At 40.4% G+C, this 19,365-nt stretch overlaps 2 protein-coding genes across 2 annotated transcripts; both read right to left on the bottom strand.

Moving 5' to 3' along the window:
• Positions 1–12,013: 12,013 nt before the first annotated feature.
• On the bottom strand, positions 12,014–12,979 carry LOC306701143 (olfactory receptor 2AT4-like; the record flags this gene model as incomplete). The annotated part of the gene is made up of 1 exon (XM_079166396.1): positions 12,014–12,979. The coding sequence occupies one exon, from the start codon at positions 12,977–12,979 to the stop codon at positions 12,014–12,016; it is 966 nt and encodes a 321-aa protein (XP_079022522.1).
• A 3,883-nt stretch (positions 12,980–16,862) lies between these two features.
• On the bottom strand, positions 16,863–17,828 carry LOC306701144 (olfactory receptor 2AT4-like; the record flags this gene model as incomplete). Its single annotated transcript, XM_079166397.1, has 1 exon — positions 16,863–17,828. The coding sequence occupies one exon, from the start codon at positions 17,826–17,828 to the stop codon at positions 16,863–16,865; it is 966 nt and encodes a 321-aa protein (XP_079022523.1).
• Positions 17,829–19,365: the final 1,537 nt, after the last annotated feature.

The raw sequence follows: 19,365 nt of genomic DNA on the forward strand, positions 1-19,365 counted from the left end.
GAACAACACTTCCGGTGGCAAGTTTAGCATCGATAACAGGAGTGGAAAAATATACCTGGAGGAGGCATTGGACAGAGAACAGGTAGACACTCTGATTATTACTGTAACAGCCTCTGATGAAGGCTCACCCAGAATGGCAACCATTATGAATCTCACGGTGCACGTTGAGGATGCTAATGACCATGATCCCGAGTTCTCTCAAAGCACCTACAGCTTGACAATCAGGGAGGACATCTCCAGAGGAATAAGCCTGTTCCAGGTTCAGGCTCTGGATCGAGACATTGGGACAAATGGACAAGTTGGGTACATGCTGAGCCAGGAGAGTCCGTTTGTGGTGGACGCGGTTCGAGGTGTCATCACAGCCATGGACAAACTGGACAGGGAGAGGGATTCAAACTACACCTTAATCATAACAGCTGTAGATAAGGGGACTATACACAGATCTGCCACTGCTGCTATCAGTATTACAGTGTTGGATGTTAACGACTTTGCGCCCCTCTTTACTCCGCAAACACTGACCATGCATGTAACAGAAAACGATGAGGACCCCGCTCAACTGACACGTCAGGTGCTACTGGTTCATGTTAATTGAAGACTTCATTGAATGTTGATTCCAAAATGTTAATATTGTCTTTTTTTTAACCAGGTATCAGCTTTGGATGAAGATTTAGGCGCCAACGGCCAGCTGACCTATTTGATACAGAAAGGAAATAGCGACGGTTTGTTCTCCATCACTCCCAGTGGCACGTTTCAAATTGTACACAGCCTGGACAGAGAGAGGGAATCATCTTACTTTGTCAACATCATTGCTGTTGATTCAGGTAATTCAGGCCAAAGTTAAATGTGATACCTTTATAAAGTGCTGTTCTGTAATCTTTTTTCAAATCTCAGTCACTTCAACCAGTTTGATAAACCACTATTTACTTTGTCATGTGAAGGATTGATGCCTCTAACAGGAACTCTAACCATACAAATCATAGTGGATGATGTCAATGATAACCGTCCAGAGTTTACTCAGGAAGTCTACAACACCATAGTGTCCGAGGACAGCCCCACAGGCACCGTGTTTGCTATGGTAACTGCATCTGACGTTGACGAGGGAGTCAGTGGGGAAATAAGGTAACACGTAAAAAGTCCCTTTAAAAATTTGAGAGCAATGTTGAGAAGTACCGTCTATAATACAAACTTAAAATACTGCTAAAGCTGGGTTCATCATGTTTCTAGTGGTGTAGCATTAGGATTACCATTTCTCACACTGTAGTCTCAGTGTATTTGCAGAATATGCTGCACAAGAGCAACTGGAAATCTCTCTCTCAATATATACATTGTAATGATTTATTCTTAATCCCAGTTCACTGATAGACTATTACATCCTTTGACCCTCCTTTAGGTATTCCATGGAGAACCTTGATGTGCCTTTTGACATCGAAGAAACATCTGGAGAGTTGTTTACAACTGATGTCCTGGACAGGGAGACAGTAGCCATTTATAGGTTGATGGTGATTGGCAGTGATGGGCATCCGACTCAGCCTCTGTCAAGCTCAGTGCTTGTTACTGTTCTCATTGGAGATATTAACGACCACTGGCCCCAGTTTATGTACAGCCCCTATGTGGCCTATGTGCCCACTGAGATGGCTCCAGGTGAGAGTTTTTACTTCCACTTGACAGTTATGTGCTTCATCCTGGATAACATGGACTTAATAGGATGAAGTTATATTTTATGTTTTTTTTTGTCCTACAGGCTCAGTTGTTTGTGCAGTAAGAGCAACAGATGGAGATACTGAAATGAACGCAGAACTGCATTTTTTGTTGTATGGACAAAGTTCAGATCTGTTTTCCATCCATCCACACAGCGGCACTGTATTTGCTTCAAGTGCTTTCTGGAGAACGGAAGATATCATTGTCAGTGTACTTGTGGAAGATGCTGGAGAAAATCCCAAATTTGACATTACTACTATCAGTGTCCGGTTTCACAACGCCTCTGAGTTTCCAGAGATGACTGTGGATGTTCTGAGTGATTTCCTCTCTGAAGACGAGCCAGTGGGAACATTAGTTGCGGTTGTCTCTGCGGCGAGCGCCAGAGCTGATCCAGTCTCCTTTTATCTCGCTTCTGGAAACTTTGAAGACATGTTTCATGTGGAGCAGTTGAGTGGAGCGTTGATCCTGGAGAACCCTCTGGATTATGAAAGCAAAAAGGAACTTACCTTGTTGATAGAAGCCAGAGACTCCGGCTCGCCTCCTTTTTCATCATTTGCAGAAATTCACATAAACATCAGTGATGTAAATGATAACTTCCCTCAGTTCACCCAAGCTGAGTTCAGGTGTGAGGTTTTGGAGAACTCCCCGCCATCCTGGGTTTGTGATGTTCTCGCCATTGACGCTGACTCAGGCAGCTACGGCACAGTGCAGTACACTATTACAGAAGGAAACACTGATAGTTTTTTCACAATTGACCCTGAAAATGGTTTACTGAGCACCACTGCAAATTTAGACAGAGAAAATACCCCTGAATTCAATTTAACGGTTGAAGCTGCAGAGCTAAACAACCCTCTTCACAAAGACACAGCAACGGTTATTGTGGATGTTTTAGACAGAAATGACAACGCACCTCGTTTTTCACAGATTTTTCTCACAGAGGTGCCTGAAGATTCCCTTGTTGGACACACGATTATACAAGTCACCTCAACTGATGAGGATTCTGGTGGCAATGCAGTAATAAATTACTCCATAATTGATCAAAGTGATGATCTGCCATTTAATATTGACTTCAACACTGGCGACATAACTGTTAAAAGACTTCTGGACAGGGAGATGCAGGATCATTACATCTTGAAGGTAAACGCAAATGATTCAGCATGGAGCATTAGCACCGATGTCACTATAGTCATTGTGGATGTCAATGATAATGGACCAGTATTTTCTGATCATTTTTACAGCGTTGTCCTCCCTGAAACACAAGGTAAAGAGGTGTTTGTCATGCAGGTTCTTGCTTTAGATGCAGACATAGGGCAAAACAGTGAGGTTTTGTATGTTATTGAACCTCAAAATGAGCAGTTTTGGGTGAATGCATCCTCTGGTGAGATCTATACAAAGCAGCCATTGATGTTACATAATACTGCTTTTCAAATCTACCAGTTTAGTGTTATTGCATTCGATTGTGGCAGTGTTCCTCTGTACAGTAACACCACTGTCACAGTGAGATTAGAACCATATAACCACTATCCACCGATGTTTTTACCTTTCCAGCCTCTGATTGCTATCCCGTATCACATGGATGTTGGTACTGAGGTGGTTCAGTTCACAGCAATAGATCAGGATGTCAGCAACACCAGCTTTGGTATCGAATATGTTTTCAATGGAGGCAATGCATCTGATTTCTTCTGTATCCAAGTCGACAATGGAAAAGTGATGTTAAATCAGAGTTTGATAAAGAGCGTCAATTTGTTTTTCACAGTATCAGTTATTGCAAAAGATCAGGGCACCCCCTCTTTGTCATCACAGACTGAAATCACTTTTGAAATTACTGGGAGGAATCAATTTCCTCCGAGCTTCAGGGAGCCGGATGTGATTTTCTCTGTCCCTGAGGACTTGCCGGTAGGATCAGTAATTGGGAAAATTCATGCAGAAGATAGAGATTACGGTCCCAACGGTGCCATCATGTACTGCATTACCCCAGAAAATAATTTACCATTCTCTGTAGGAGAAACATCTGGGCTGCTAACACTGATCAGAGAGCTTGACTTTGAAAAAGAAGTTATTTATCATCTCCAAATCAAAGCCGTGGATGGAGGCTGGGTCTCTCAAACCGGCATGTTAAATGTTACAGTGGTAGTTATGGATGTGAATGACAATCCTCCGGTCTTTTCATCCTCAGAGTACACCACGTCAGTGCCTGAAAACTCAGAAATTGGAAGAAATGTCCTAGTTGTGAACGCTACGGATGCTGATTCAGGTGCTCAAATATCCTACTCTCTTATTGCTGGCCATGTGGATAAATTTGCAATTGATTCAAGAAATGGCTCTATCACCACTTCGGACGTCTTTGATTATGAGCGAGAGCAGATCTTTGATATAACGATTAAAGCTTTAAACATTGGTGGCCATGCTTTATTTAGTTTGGCACACATTGTCATCCAAATCTCAGATGTCAATGAGTTCACACCTACGTTCAGGCAAAAAGAATACAACTTTTCTGCATTTAAAAATGTGCCTGTTGGAACTAGGATCGGAAAAGTAACAGCTTCAGATTATGACCAAGGCTCTGAAGGTCAGGTGTTTTACCTGATGTTTGGTCAAAGCAAATACATGGGCTTTGAAATCAACAAACTTTCTGGAGAAATATACACAACTGGCAGTTTGAGAAAACAAGGCAACAGTCACGTAGTTTTAAAAGTTCTGGCAAAGAACTCTGGTGTTATCACTGGCATGAACGTAGATGAAACTTTTGTCCACATCAGTGTGATCGACACGAACGATCCACCTGTTTTCAGCACTGCACTTTATTTGGCCAATGTTACAGAAAACAACCCGGTTGGGACACCTGTGATAGCAGTGAGGGCTCTGGATGAAGACTCCATTTTGGAGTGGAATAGTTTCTTCTTCAGCATTGAAAATGGAAACACAAACTTCTCTTTTGCCATTGAGCCATCCAGTGGTGTTATTTCAGTAAACGCTCCACTTGACAGAGAACTCAGTCCAGTTTATAATCTGACCGTTACAGCCACTGACAACGGCTCTCCACCAGCCACTGGGACTACGAATGTCATTGTGACTATCGACGACGTTAACGACAACGCTCCCAAACTCACATTCACTGAGGCTCAAGTGAAGGAAAATCAGCCTCAAGGCACAGTAGTTGCCAGATTAAATGCATCTGATTCAGATTTTCCTCCGAACGGAGGACCTTTTACTTACTGGTTGGTAAATCCTTCAACAGGAAGTGCTTTTTCACTGACTTCTGATGGAGTTTTATCCACCAGACGGACTATTGATCGGGAACAAATCGCTATATATCACATCCTTGTGGCTGTTAGGGATGCTGGGATCCCACCGCAATCATCAACAACAACGATCCACATCAAGATTGTGGATGAAAACGATAGCCCTTCACTGCCTAGAACTATCGTCATCGAGGTGAAATATTTTGGCAGTTCTTTCCAAGGAGGGATGATCGGTAACGTCCATCCTGAGGATCAGGATGAGTCCGATACATTCAACTGCGCCATCAAAAGCGGACAACTGAATATGTTCATAATACCTAATGGCACATGTGAGCTGTGGTCGCCTCCTTTTCAAGGCGAGGCTACATTTAACATCACAGTCGAGGCTACAGACCAGCTTCACTTCCCAGTCAACAACAGCATCTATGTGAACTACAAAGGTTTCACAAATGCTTCCATAGACAGCTGCATATTATTCTATGTGTCATCATCCTCAATGGAAGAATTTATGTCTAATAAGTATTTGCGGTTTGTGAAAGCTCTGGACAGTCTGTTTAACCTACAGGCCTCTAAGACTCATGTATTTGGAATTAAACATCTTGGCAGTGAAATCCTTCTATTGGCTGCGGTGAAAAATTACAACGGTCAATATCTCAGCAGAGAGATAGCCATTGGCATCTCTGTAGGCCATAAGAAATTACTAGAAGGCCATAGCAATGTGACGATTTCTCACATCACAAGCGATCCATGTCTCATTGGCCCTTGTCTAAATGGGGCAGCGTGCAAGAAAAACATTTACATCAGCCAGGATGTTGCTGTTCAGGAAAGCTCGGCGGTCATCTTTGTGTCACCGCAGAAAGAGATTTTTAACTGCACCTGTGCAGCCGGCTTCAACGGGACACTGTGTGAAGATGATATCGACGAATGTGAGGTGAATCCCTGTGAGAATAAAGGCACGTGTGTGAATACTGCAGGAAGTTTCTACTGTCACTGTCAGAGTGGCTTCTCTGGCTCTTTCTGCTCTACTGATGTAGATGAATGCCTGAAGCTGAAGTGCCAAAACGGGGGAACTTGTTCTTCCACTCAGGACGGATATCACTGTCACTGCGTGCCGGGATTTGAGGGTAGACTCATTATTTAAAAAAATAACATTATATTGCATGATTAGAATCCAGAATCTCTTCAAAGTCATGGTTTTATTTGTTTGTGTTTTCCAGGAGAAATGTGTGAGCACTTCATAGACCACTGTAGATCAACCCCTTGTGTTCAGGGCAGCTGCATCAATTCACAGACAGGATTCTCCTGTCATTGTCCCTTTGGTAAGAATAACGCAAAAACAAGGCTCTTTAATTAAAGCAAAAGTTCAACATTTTGGGAAGTTTGTTTATTTGTGGAAAGTTAGATGAGAAGTTCTATACTACTAATCTGTCAGTTAAATACAAGACCACAGCCAGCATCTGATTAGGTTAGCTTAGCACAAAGATGGGAAACAGGGTGAAACTGCTGGCCTGGCTTTGTCCAAAGGTAACACACACCAGACACCAGTACACTCCATTAGAAGGGCTTGTCGGATGGTTGAATAGCTACTGAAACCCCATACCTCCACACCTTTCCGATGTCTCGTTTCTCATTCTTTACGCAATGGCTTCTGTCACTTTTCACGTGTAACAAATGAGTGCAACACTATAAGAGGGACTGTTTGAAATTGTCTGCCATTTTTCCCGAATTAATAAACAAAATCCTTAAAAAAACCTGCACGTGAGACATCAACAAGCTCTTCTATCTGTGGTCGCCCAAGGAATAGTCCTGCACAACGACAAATTGTGAATTTGCAAATATTTGCAATTCAGTTTTAACAAGTGACCTTTAAGGTGTGCTGTGTTACAACTGAGAACAATTTACAAACAATATGTTCCATCTTTGTTTTAGGGGTCAGTGGAGTCCACTGTGAGGACCACAGTTATGGCTTTGAGGAGCTGTCCTTCATGGAGTTTCCCCCGTTGGATCGCAGGACTAATTTAATCTCTCTAGAGTTTGCTACAGTGCAGAGGAACTCCCTGCTCCTGTACAACCCTGGAGGACCATCTAGCAGGGAGTTTATTGCACTGGAGATACTGAATGGGGCTATACATCTCTCTTATGACCTGGGCCCAGGACGTGTGAGGCTGCAGACACACAAGCAAGTGGCCGATGGATATTTCCATAGTGTCACTGCCAGGAGGATTGGGAACGTGAGTTTTAGATATGTCAGCACATACACAAGGTTAATGAGATGGCATTTTTTTTAATTGGAAATGAAAGAGGTCAATCTGAAAAGACTGATGTCGCACTACTTGCATTTAACAGATGGGTTCCTTGCATGTGGACAACTGCACAGACATTGAGAACAATGGATTTTGTTTTTCACGGAGTGATGGCAGTAGCTTAAAGAGGTAGCAGTGAAATAATAATTAATTCTTCTTTACGCACAATTCATAATTTAATTCTTTGGCCTTGTGTTTAACCTTCATCAATGATCTCTCTCTGTCTTTATCTACAATCAGAACACTAGATGTTGGCAGTAATATGACTTTCGGAGGAACGAGGACTTTTGAATCTATTTTACTGCTTCCTGCTCAGATAAAAACGCATGACTTTGTTGGATGTATTCGTAACGTTTATGTAAATGGCATCCTCCTGAGACCTTCAATGGCCCTTGCAACATATAACATCCTTGATAGGTAAGTATTTAGTATACACAATTCAATTTCCTACTGTAATAATAAACTTTGGGGTTCCGAGTCATGCTGGGCACCTTAGTTGTATCATACCACCTCTCTCCCAACTCATTTACCATCATACCTCTACTGCCCCCACCTGACTAAAGCATGAAAATAGCAAAACATACTTTAAAAACTGTAATATGGAAAATGTCTCTATTTTTTTGTCTATACATTTCAACAACTTGTCTTCGTAACTCATTTTTGTTCTATAAAGGTGTCCTCGGGCAACGCCGTCACCATGTCACAGCAACCCATGTAAGAACAGCGGCTTGTGCCATGACCTTTGGTCTGACTATCTTTGTGAGTGCAAAAGCCCTTTTACTGGAAGCAACTGTGTTCAAGGTAAATATACCTTTTAATAAACAGATCACATTTTTGTTTGATTTTCATCAATTTCACAATACTCTTTTTTCATGTTTTGTCTTCTTAAATAGAAATGTCGGAGGGGCTTGTTTTGCGATTTGATGGGAATGACTACATTGAGTATGTCATCAAGGAGCGATTCAAGAGAGACTACCTGCTAAAAGAATTGTTGGATGATGAAAAAGAAGGAAACGCCAGAGACCAAAGTGGGATTAACATCAAGTTTAAGACCCAAGATAATGGAGTGTTAATATTTGTTGTTGGGCAGACAGGATACACTATGCTGAAGGTATAGATTGCAATTAAACAGATATTTACTCATCTTGAATTTACATTTGAAGTGTGAAATTGCTTGTTTTCTTTCTGTCTCATTCAGATAAAACACAGAAAGCTTGTGTACATTACCAAAGACACACTGTCAGGCCACCTGTCAGAGTTCATTGTGGACTCCCCCGTGGCCGACGGGTTTTGGCATGTCCTCTCCTTGTTCAGCAATGGACAGAACACATTCCTGCTTCTGGATAGCGACTCCGTCTTGAACATCACCGACCGCAGTATGGATCTCACTCCTGTTAGTGTGGAAAAGATTATTTTTGGTGCAGCTCTGACCGGTGATTCAAACCTACAACAGTTAGGTAAATATACACCTCACATTTCATTAAGTGTTAATATGTGAATCAGACATAAAAAGGCCAAAACATGCTGGTGTGGGAATAGAACTAAAATGAACGTTTTTTGTTGTTGTTGTTTTTCAGCATTTTTGAGTAACAATGAACAATTGTCAACTTCATTCTTTTTATGGCAGGGTTCACTGGCTGTGTGCAGTATTTCAATGTGAGCGGTTACACTCTGCCTGTCAGTGGACAGAGTGTGATGATGGATGTCTGGCCGAGCTCGACTCTTGTCCAGTCGAGCTGCAGCTCGCCGGGTGTCTGCCTCCCCTCGCCGTGCTCTGAGGAGGACACAGCCAGGAGGCGTTGTCTCTCTGCACACTGTCAAAACCGGTGGAGTGTGTGTGGACCTGCCGCGCAGAACAGGTCCTGCGTCTGTTTACACAACGTTTCTGACCACGCCTGTGATATCTGCATCTCTACAACAGAGAGCCGTAATCAATGCTCTGAGATGCAGGGCAGTGTGCCTCTGTGGCTCATAGCTGTGATTCTTCCTCTGATCTCCGTCCTGGTGATTATAGGATTGTGTGTTGCCCTTTACAGAGTGAGGCGTAAGAATGCAAAGTGTCAGAGTGATAGCTCGCCAAAGAAAACAGAGCAAGGGACAGACAATACAGTGTTTCACTGTGATGACAACAGAACTCTCGCTCATGCTGCGTGTGCAGAAAAAGAGAAACAACACAACCCAATGAGCGCTGATCAGCAGAGGTTAAGTGTGGAGTTTTACGGTGATGCCAGTCCATCAAGTGTTCAGCCGGTGCCAAACAGTGAGCTGGAGTATTATGAAATCGGCAGCATCTCTAGTGCACTTCACTCAGACACTGCCTCACTGACACACCACCTGTACGACACAAAGTGTGTGAAAGCTGATCCTAAACGGTGGGTAGATTTGAGGATGCTGTTAGCAGGATTTAAGAAAGAACGCTCCAGTGGAGAGAGGCCAAAAAGTCCTACGAAACCTCAAGATGTAGCTTTCCTAAACAAGCAGTTGTTAACTAAGATCGATGCAGAGCACTCCCAGCAAACACCCCCTCGTTACAAAAAGAAGTTCCAAAAACCAGAGTTCCTGGAACCTGCACAATGCCTCACTTTTGAAGAAATTAGTAAATTAAACACTCCTCGGGAGCAAACAATGTCACCTCGAGCATCCCCGAGGCCTGAACCTGCCAAGTCCACCACGATGATCGGTGCTTCGTCTGACAGTGAATCAGACAGCACATTCACCTGCTCACAGTCTGAGTGTGGACAGTTTTCTCTCATCAGCGCCAGGAAATGCATACATGACCAGTCATCCCTGTCAGCGTGCAGCTTCAGACACACCTGTCATTCTGCTGCAGGTCAGCATGAAGCTCAGAGTGCTCCATCCAGTATGTTTGAGCAATGGGGAAGTATTTTAAATATGCAACTACCTTTCAGCAGCTATGCTCCTGTATTTGAGGAACTAGCATGTCTACCCACTGAGCCCTGTCATAGCATTGATATTCAAAGTGACATAGAGGAGATTATCTGATGGCCACTTGGTGTCGTGAATGAGTCAGGTGGAATAATGGTAAATATTTAGGCAGTCTGTTACTTTATTGAAATGATTTGATACACCAAATTTGAATACAAATGTTAATTAATGACATGTAAATCATATGTTTTAGTTTACACTTTGACCAGGCAGTAAAAGATGTTTCACATAAACCAAACCTCTTGATCTTTTCATGTTTACATGGTTATTTTTTACATCTTCAGAGCAGCTAGAAGATTTATCTGGTAATGATGGTTAAATGTTTAAAACCCATCTCAAGACAACCACGTTTAATGTAAATACCACACAAACTATTTATATGCCTCTAACAGTTCCCGTCTTCTCTGTCTCATAACCTCCTAACTTCTAGTAATATTCCTTGGAAAAAATGCCTAAAATAACAGAACAAGAATTAATCAGGAATAGCTCCTTAAGCATTAGGCTTATATACCTGTTCTCCTTTAAAATGTTAGGGGCTAAGGAATTTGAATCCATTGTAAGTCAACTAAACTATACTACCATTCCATTACCATGAGAAGCAATGAAGGAAAAAATATGATTTTTATCCTTGCCTAGTATAAAATCTGAATCTCAAAGACATATCACCATTAAAAGACTATGGACAATCATGCAACTGAACGTGTTCTCTTCCTCTGACTTCAACTGTATCTATACATTTGGTGAAAATACACTCAAATACAACATTCATGATACAATTTATGAGGCAATCTCAGTGTTTTGCCATTGCTGTTTACAAGTTGACTGTTTACGGGGAGTTTTACGTCAAGACACATTTGAATCCCATATAGCCACGTTACAAAGAAACGTAATTCTCCCTCCAAAATTTAAATAGATATAAAAACAATGAATATTGTTCAAGATTCATATGACTCAGGAGATATACAGGCAGATAAATGCAGAATAGTAGGCCCCAATTACTCTGCTGGAGGTATCCACACATTCCTATGGATGCGACCAAGTCTGTCACCATCTGGTGGCTGTATTCAGTACTAAGAGTCAGGACCTGGACCTTTCAGGTCACCTAAGGGTCCTGGGCCCTGGTGTAGTAGCCCTTTTCTGTAATCTAGTCTTTAATTAAGTGCTTGTGAACATATTTAAATCCATGACACAGAGTCTGAACTCTTGTTCATGCATGAATCAATTATTATTATAACATGTAAGCACGGGCATCTTGAAAAAGCCTGAGAAGTAATCATTAGCTGATTAGCATCAGGTGTGGAGCACCACTTACTTTACCCAAAGCCCCCCTACAGTAAATACAGACCTGTTACTGAACAGTCCATTACTGGTGGAGGTTGGCCAAGTTTTCAGGCTTTTGACAAAATGCAATATACTTGGTATTTTTGCTGGAGAGTAGCACTGCTGTTGGTGAAGACTACATCATTCTAGTGGCTAGTGTAGTGCTCAGTAAATGTAACCCCCAAAATGAATGGAAAATAAACCCTTGTGTGTAAGTACAAGACTTTATCTTTAGTATCTAAAGTCCTCAGACTGCAGGACATTTACTGTATTATTTTGTTCCATCAGCTCATTACATCATGTGTACAGTGGAGTTTTTGTAAAGCAATTACATCTGATATTTCCATTTAACATTATCATCTGAACTGCAGACTTTACATTAAAGAAAAAATGTAATTTACACATCATGCCAAGCTTTAATACAAATAATCACGCTTCATTTGTCACATTTCTTGCAAATTAAGCCAAACTTTTTGACTGGATGACTGAGGTTTCATTTCATTATTAGAATGAAAGTTTTATCTCTATTCCAATCCTAGTTCTTTTCATTTTCTTTATCAAAGTCTGCTTGATATCTTGAGTCTTGAAACAATATATGATGGGATTAAAAGCAGCAGGGAAAAGACTGTACAACAATATCAATAAAATACGCACATCTAAACTGAAAGAAAATCCAACAGTATTGGCTACATAAACAAAACACCTGGGAAGGTAAAAGAGGCAAGTGATGAAAATTTGTGGGGTACAAGTTGATAAGGTTCTCCTGCGGCCTGCAGCATTGGATATATTCAAAATAACCACAAAGATAGAGATGTAAGAAAACAAGATGAATGCAAGAGGAAGCAAGAGACAAAACATGGCCACGCAGAGAGCAGTGACCTGTACAATTTTAACATTCTCACCACATGCCTGGCTCGTTATAGAAATGTGGTCACAGTAGCACTGAGCAATAACATTTGATTTACAGAAAGGTAAAGTGAGGGCATGGATTACAATGGTCAACATCAAAGGCAGAGGGATGACCCAAGCAAACCCACAGAGCACAGATATGTTGTTGTTTGTGATTAGGACAGGATAACGCAGTGGAATACATATTGCAATAAAGCGATCGAGAGCCATTACCAACAAGATGAAAGAAGTTACTGATCCTAAATAATGAACAAAGAACATCTGTGTAAAGCACACATGAAATGAAATGATGCTATCACCAAACCAGTATTTTGATATGATCTTTGGGAGAGTCAAAGTTCCAAATGTTAAGTCATTCAGTGCCAGGTGACAAAAGACCAGATATGTGGGTTTTTGCAGGGACTTCTCCTGGACAACAAATGTTAAAATGAAAATATTTCCCATAACAATAGCAAGATAGAAGAAAAAGAGCAGAGCTGACACAGGTCCGTAATATTTTGGACTAAGTCCAGGGAATCCAAGAATGAGGAAGCTTCTCATCCCTGTAAAATTGGCAATCATAATTCTAAGTTTACAATAAGAAACAAGATATGAAATTAATTAAGACCTGCAAGGTAAGCACACTGATTAGACCTTTACGATATTAAATGCAGGATACACTATCAATATACCATATATTTCAAAAGAGATATCCAAGACCCAACTATTCAAATTGAGCCCCTATATCTGAAAAATCACTTATTCCAATAAGTGTATCTAATAACTCTGATTCTCTCCTGTCTGAATACGGCTCGAGCTTGGAGGTAATATCCAGGACTACATTACAATGACTGGATGCCAGGTTATATCAGCCATTTATCAAGTTTAATCCGACCTATCCTCAAAGGATCATCATGTTAATCAAAGAGCCATGCGTTTGTTTGTTGTTTTCTGTTTCCAAGTTAAACTGAGGAACATAAAACATCTAATTATCTACTTTTTTAAAAGCTTGGATGAAACCAAATTCAGTATTAAGAAAAAAAAGGAAAACAAATTCGATAAATATTGGCAATGATGAATATACATTTGTATGTACAGTATATATATACATATGCAGTATACTGTTAAAAATTGAATTATAATAATGTTCTACTTCTTTCCCTCAATAGTGGCTATTTTCAACAAAGATAAAGGCACTATAATGCCGACATCAAAAGACTTGAAATTAATCAATCTCCGTACAGTTTTGCATGACAGGGGACAATACTATACCCTCAACTACCCTTAGCTTTTGAATTTGTTCTCCAGTCCAAAACTGCGTAAGTGACTTGAGAACATTATTGAACCCCAACCGTGCTTGGCCCGAAATGTTTTATTTTATCCAAAATATTTTTCTGCAGTCTACTACATGATTAGATTGAATAGGTTTAAACTGTAATTTCTCAGTCCATAGTATGTTCAGATGATATTCTCTGATCCAATTCCAATACTGCTATCCCTACACTAACCTTCTATTTCTATTACAAAGTTTAAAAAATTGCTTCGCTCAAGCAATTTGCCTGTTAATTTCAGCTTCTTATAGGCAATGGTGATTTCTTCTATTGTTATTAAACTGGTGCTCAGACAAATCTGTCTCTTTCTGCCCTTTGAATTATCCATCTGGTTGAACCATTGTGCAGCGATTTGTTCTTCATGTACAAACCATTACTTTTTTGCAAACCTTCAATGAAATACATAAATATTTGTAACAAGTAGTCTTCTCAGCCATCTGACTGTACCGAATGAAGTGTTTGTGGCAGCCGATTCCAAACTTTTGAACTTGTAAATATTCAATCTGTTTTTATGGTTGTGATAATGGAATTCAAAGCTCCTGGTTGAGGTTGGAGAAAGACTGTGACCTTGTTTAAATGTTTAAAAAGTCAACACAGGATTCAACGACTTTTGCCCTTCAGTGGTGCTGTTTTTTTTGTTTTCTTTAGTTTAAGGTTGTCGCATTCTGCCTCTCTGTCCACCTAATGTACTAAAATGTTGCATACATTAATTTGCAACTAATCAAATTGTCACACTGTAAACTGGACCTTTCAGGTCACCTGAAGGTCCTGGGCCAATTACTGTAATCTAGTCTTTAGTGCTTGTGAACATATTTAAATCCATAACACAGAGTCTGAACTCATGTTCATGCATGTTACATTGAGTTTTATAAACTTAGTTCAGGAACAGGGACCACGCCCAGAACACAGCTCATTTCTTCTGCACAAAGTATTTAAGCACAACGAACCTGTTCACTTCCTCTTTGACTGTTTTCATATCCCTCCCCCAACGCCGTTTTTGTCTTACTATTTTCTATATAGTCTCTCTCGCTCTCTTTCGTTCTCTCTCTCGCAGGATTACAGGACCAACGGGGGACTCTGCACCACCAGAGCTTCCGAAGAGACGGCCCCCACCCTCCAGTCTCCATTCCCCCAGTTCCCGCCAGCCTCCGGACACCAACGGTCCCCTATCGCTCGCCCAACCTCCTTTCTACAACCCTCTCTACCCTCCTTGTTTCTTCTTCCCTACTTCCTTACATCCCTTCATCCCTCTACCCCTATCCCTACCCTTCATCCCTCTACCTCGACCCCTTCATCTCTCTACCTCTATCCCTACCTTACATCCCTTCATCCCTCTACCTCGACCCCTTCATCCCTCTACCCCTATCCCTACCCTACATCTCTTCATCCCTCTACCCCTATCCCTACCCTACATCCCTTCATCCCCCTACCCTACATCCCTTCATCCCTCTACCCCTATCCCTACCCTACATCCCTTCATCCCCCTACCCTTCATCCCTCTACCCCTATCCCTACCCTACATCTCTTCATCCCTCTACCCCTATCCCTACCCTACATCCCTTCATCCCCCTACCCTACATCCCTTCATCCCTCTACCCCTATCCCTACCCTACATCCCTTCATCCCCCTACCCTACATCCCTTAATCCCGCTACCCAAATCCCTACCCTACATCCCTTCATCCCTCTACCTAAACTGCAGTTATTAAACCACTCCTAAAGAAGGCTAATTTAGACTCCGCAACAATGAAAAATGTTAGGCCAATATCAAACCTCCCATTTTTAAGTAAAATAATTGAAAATGCGGGTTTTCAACAGCTGAACAACTTCTTGGCCATAAAATAACTGTTTTGATGTCTTCCAGTCAGGCTTTCGACAGCACCACAGTACTGAAACTGCTCTTGTTTAGGTTTTTAACGATATCCACTTAAACGCAGACAATGGCAGAATTTCAGTCTTAGTATTGCTGGATCTCAGTGCTGCATTCGACATGGTCGACCATGACATACTACTAGAAAGACTAGAAATCTGGGTGGGACTCTCTGGCACAGCACTTAACTGGTTTGAATCCTACTTGAAGGACTGAGAATACTTTGTCTGTAGCTAATTACACATCAGAGCTGACTAAAATGACATGTGGTGTTCCCCGAGGTTCAATACTGGGGCCTCTTCTGTTCAACATCTACATGCTTCCACTAGGTCATATTATGGAAAACAACAAAGTGTGTTATCATAATTATGTAGACGACACACAAATCTACATAACTATATCACCAGGCGACTATAATCCCATACAAGGGCTGGGTAAATGCATTGAACAAATCAACAACTGGATGTGCCAGAATTTTCTTCAATTAAACAAAGATAAAACAGAAGTAATTGTTTTTTTGTACCAAGGACGAACGATTGCTAAATCTAACGATCATTCCATCACGCAATAAACCTCTCGAAACTCATATTTTTATTGCCGCGGCCCTTGTTAGTGAATTATCAGTTATCATTAGTAACATGTAAGCACTGGCGTCTTGAAAAACCCTGAGAAGTAATCATTAGCTGATTAGCATCAGGTGTGGAGCACCACTTACTTTACCCAAAGCCCCCCTACAGTAAATACACACCTGTTACTGAACAGTCCATTACTGGTGGAGGTTTGCCAAGTTGTCAGGCTTTTGACAAAATGCAATGTACTTGTATTTTTGCTCATAAACTTTAGCTGGAGAGTAGCACTGCTGTTGGTGAAGACTACATCATTATAGTGGCTAGTGTAGGGCTCAGTAAATGTAACCCCTAAAATGAATGGAAAATAAACCCTTGTGTGTAAGTACAGGACTTTATCTTTAGTATCTAAAGTCCTCAGACTGCAGGAAATGTACTGTATTATTTCTTTCTATTAGCTCATTACATCCCTTGTATGTGTACAGTGCCATTCTTGTAAAGCAATTACATCTGATATTTCCATTTAGATATCATTATCATCTGAACTGCAGACTTTACATTAGAGAAACACCCATGCACATAAAAAATGTAATTTACACATCATGCCAAGCTTTAATACAAATAATCACGTTTCATTTGTCACATTTCTTGCAAATTAAGCCAAACGTTTTGACTGGATGACTGAGGTTTCATTCTGTTATTAGAATGAAAGTTTTATCTCTATTCCAATCCTGGTTTGTTTCATTTTCTTTATCAAAGTCTGCTTGATATCTTGAGTCTTGAAACAATATATGATGGGATTAACAGCAGCAGGGAAAAGACTGTACAACAATATCAATAAAATACGCACATCTAAACTGAAAGAAAATCCAACAGTATTGGCTACATAAACAAAACACCTGGGAAGGTAAAAGAGGCAAGTGATGAAAATTTGTGGGGTACAAGTTGATAAGGTTCTCCTGCGGCCTGCAGCATTGGATATATTCAAAATAACCACAAAGATAGAGATGTAAGAAAACAAGATGAATGCAAGAGGAAGCAAGAGACAAAACATGGCCATGCAGAGAGTAGTGACCTGTGCAATTATAACATTCTCACCACATGCCTGGCTCGTTATAGAAATGTGGTCACAGTAGCACTGAGCAATAACATTTGATTTACAGAAAGGTAAAGCGAGGGCATGGATTACAATGGTCAACATCAAAGGCAGAGGGATGACCCAAGCAAACCCACAGAGCACAGATATGTTGTTGTTTGTGATTAGGACAGGATAACGCAGTGGAATACATATTGCAATAAAGCGATCGAGAGCCATTACCAACAAGATGAAAGAAGTTACTGATCCTAAATAATGAACAAAGAACATCTGTGTAAAGCACCCATAAAATGAAATGATGCTATCACCAAACCAGTATTTTGATATGATCTTTGGGAGAGTCAAAGTTCCAAATGTTAAGTCATTCAGTGCCAGGTGACAAAAGACCAGATATGTGGGTTTTTGCAGGGACTTCACCTGGACAACAATTGTTAAAATGAAAATATTTCCCATAACAATAGCAAGATAGAAGAAAAAGAGCAGAGCTGACACAGGTCCATAATATTTTGGACTAAGTCCAGGGAATCCAAGAATGAGGAAGCTTCTCATCCCTGTAAAATTGGCAATCATAATTCTAAGTTTACAATAAGAAATTAGAAACAAGACATGAAATGAAGACCTGCAAGGTAAGCACACTGATTAGACCTTTACGATATTAAATGCAGGATACACTATCAATATACCATATATTTCAAAAGAGATATCCAAGACCCAACTATTCAAAATGAGCCCCTATATCTGAAAAATCACTTATTCCAATAAGTGTATCTAATGACTCTGATTCTCTCCTGTCTGAATACGGCTCGAGCTTGGAGGTAATATCCAGGACTACATTACAATGACTGGATGCCAGGTTATATCAGCCATTTATCAAGTTTGATCTGACCTATCCTCAAAGGATCATCATGTTAATCAAAGAGCCATGCGTTTGTTTGTTGTTTTCTATTTCCAAGTTAAACTGAGGAACACAAAACATCTAATTATCTACTTTTTTAAAAGCTTGGATTAAACCAAAAGTATTAAGAAAAAAAAAGGAAAACAAATTCAATAAATATAGGCAATGATGAATATACATTTGTATGTATAGTATATATGTCCAAAACTGCTTGAGTGACTTGAGAACATTATTGAACCCCAACCGTGCTTGGCTCGAACTGTTTTATTTTATCAAAAACATTTTTCTGCAGTCTACTACATGATTAGATTGAATAGGTTTAAAACCTTTTAAACCCTAGGCCTATTTTGAGACCTCTGCTCGAAAATGTCATACTCAAACTCTAGAGAGTGTAAATCTCTAACGACAAGGTATATTTGAATAATTTAAATGGCAAAATAACACAAATAAATGTGTTCTTTGTTAATATGTGTACATATCATTGTATACGTTACTGGTAAATGCTGAAACTAATGTTACACACAGCTCAAATTGAAAATTTTCAGGTTCGTTTTTTTTTTTTTGTGCCTAAAAAGCACTTTTATTGATTTTACATGATGCACAGGCAGGCCTAAACTCTCCCAAATCATATCATAACATGTCAGCAGTCCTTTTAAAAAATAAATTGGATTTGATAGAGTGAAGTATGCCTGAAAAATCAATGCCGGTGTACAGGTCAGCTGAGGTCAGCCAACGTCAATTCTGATTTTGAAAGGCGCACATATCGCTGTCTTATTGTACTTTTAAATACTATATATCTATATATTTCACTTCTTTTATCACTAATAGTGTTCAATCTATCTAATACAGAAGTTTGGCATCATTTTGAGAGCCTGGGCTATATAAAAACTTGTAAAATATGGCTAATTTTCGTCAGAATTTCAGTTTTACGTGATGTATTTGAACCTAACACAGCCTTTGATTGGCCGATTTGCGCAATTCCCACAGATTTGAACCCGGCAGACTCTGGGCAGTGTAGTCATTGGTTCTTTGAGTTGTTTACAGAATTTTAAGCCAATAAAATAATCGAAAACTCTGATCCGCCCCCATGGGTCAAACCCATTGGCCAAAACTGAAATTATTACTCATTCGTCATAGACTCAGTTTTTTTCACAGCATAGGAGAGAGACGGCAGCGAAATGGCGGCACGGATTAATTTTTTATTTTTTTCGA

The sequence above is a fragment of the Pholis gunnellus genome (assembly GCF_910591455.1).
Source record: "Pholis gunnellus genome assembly, chromosome: 9".
Lineage (NCBI taxonomy): Eukaryota > Metazoa > Chordata > Actinopteri > Perciformes > Pholidae > Pholis > Pholis gunnellus.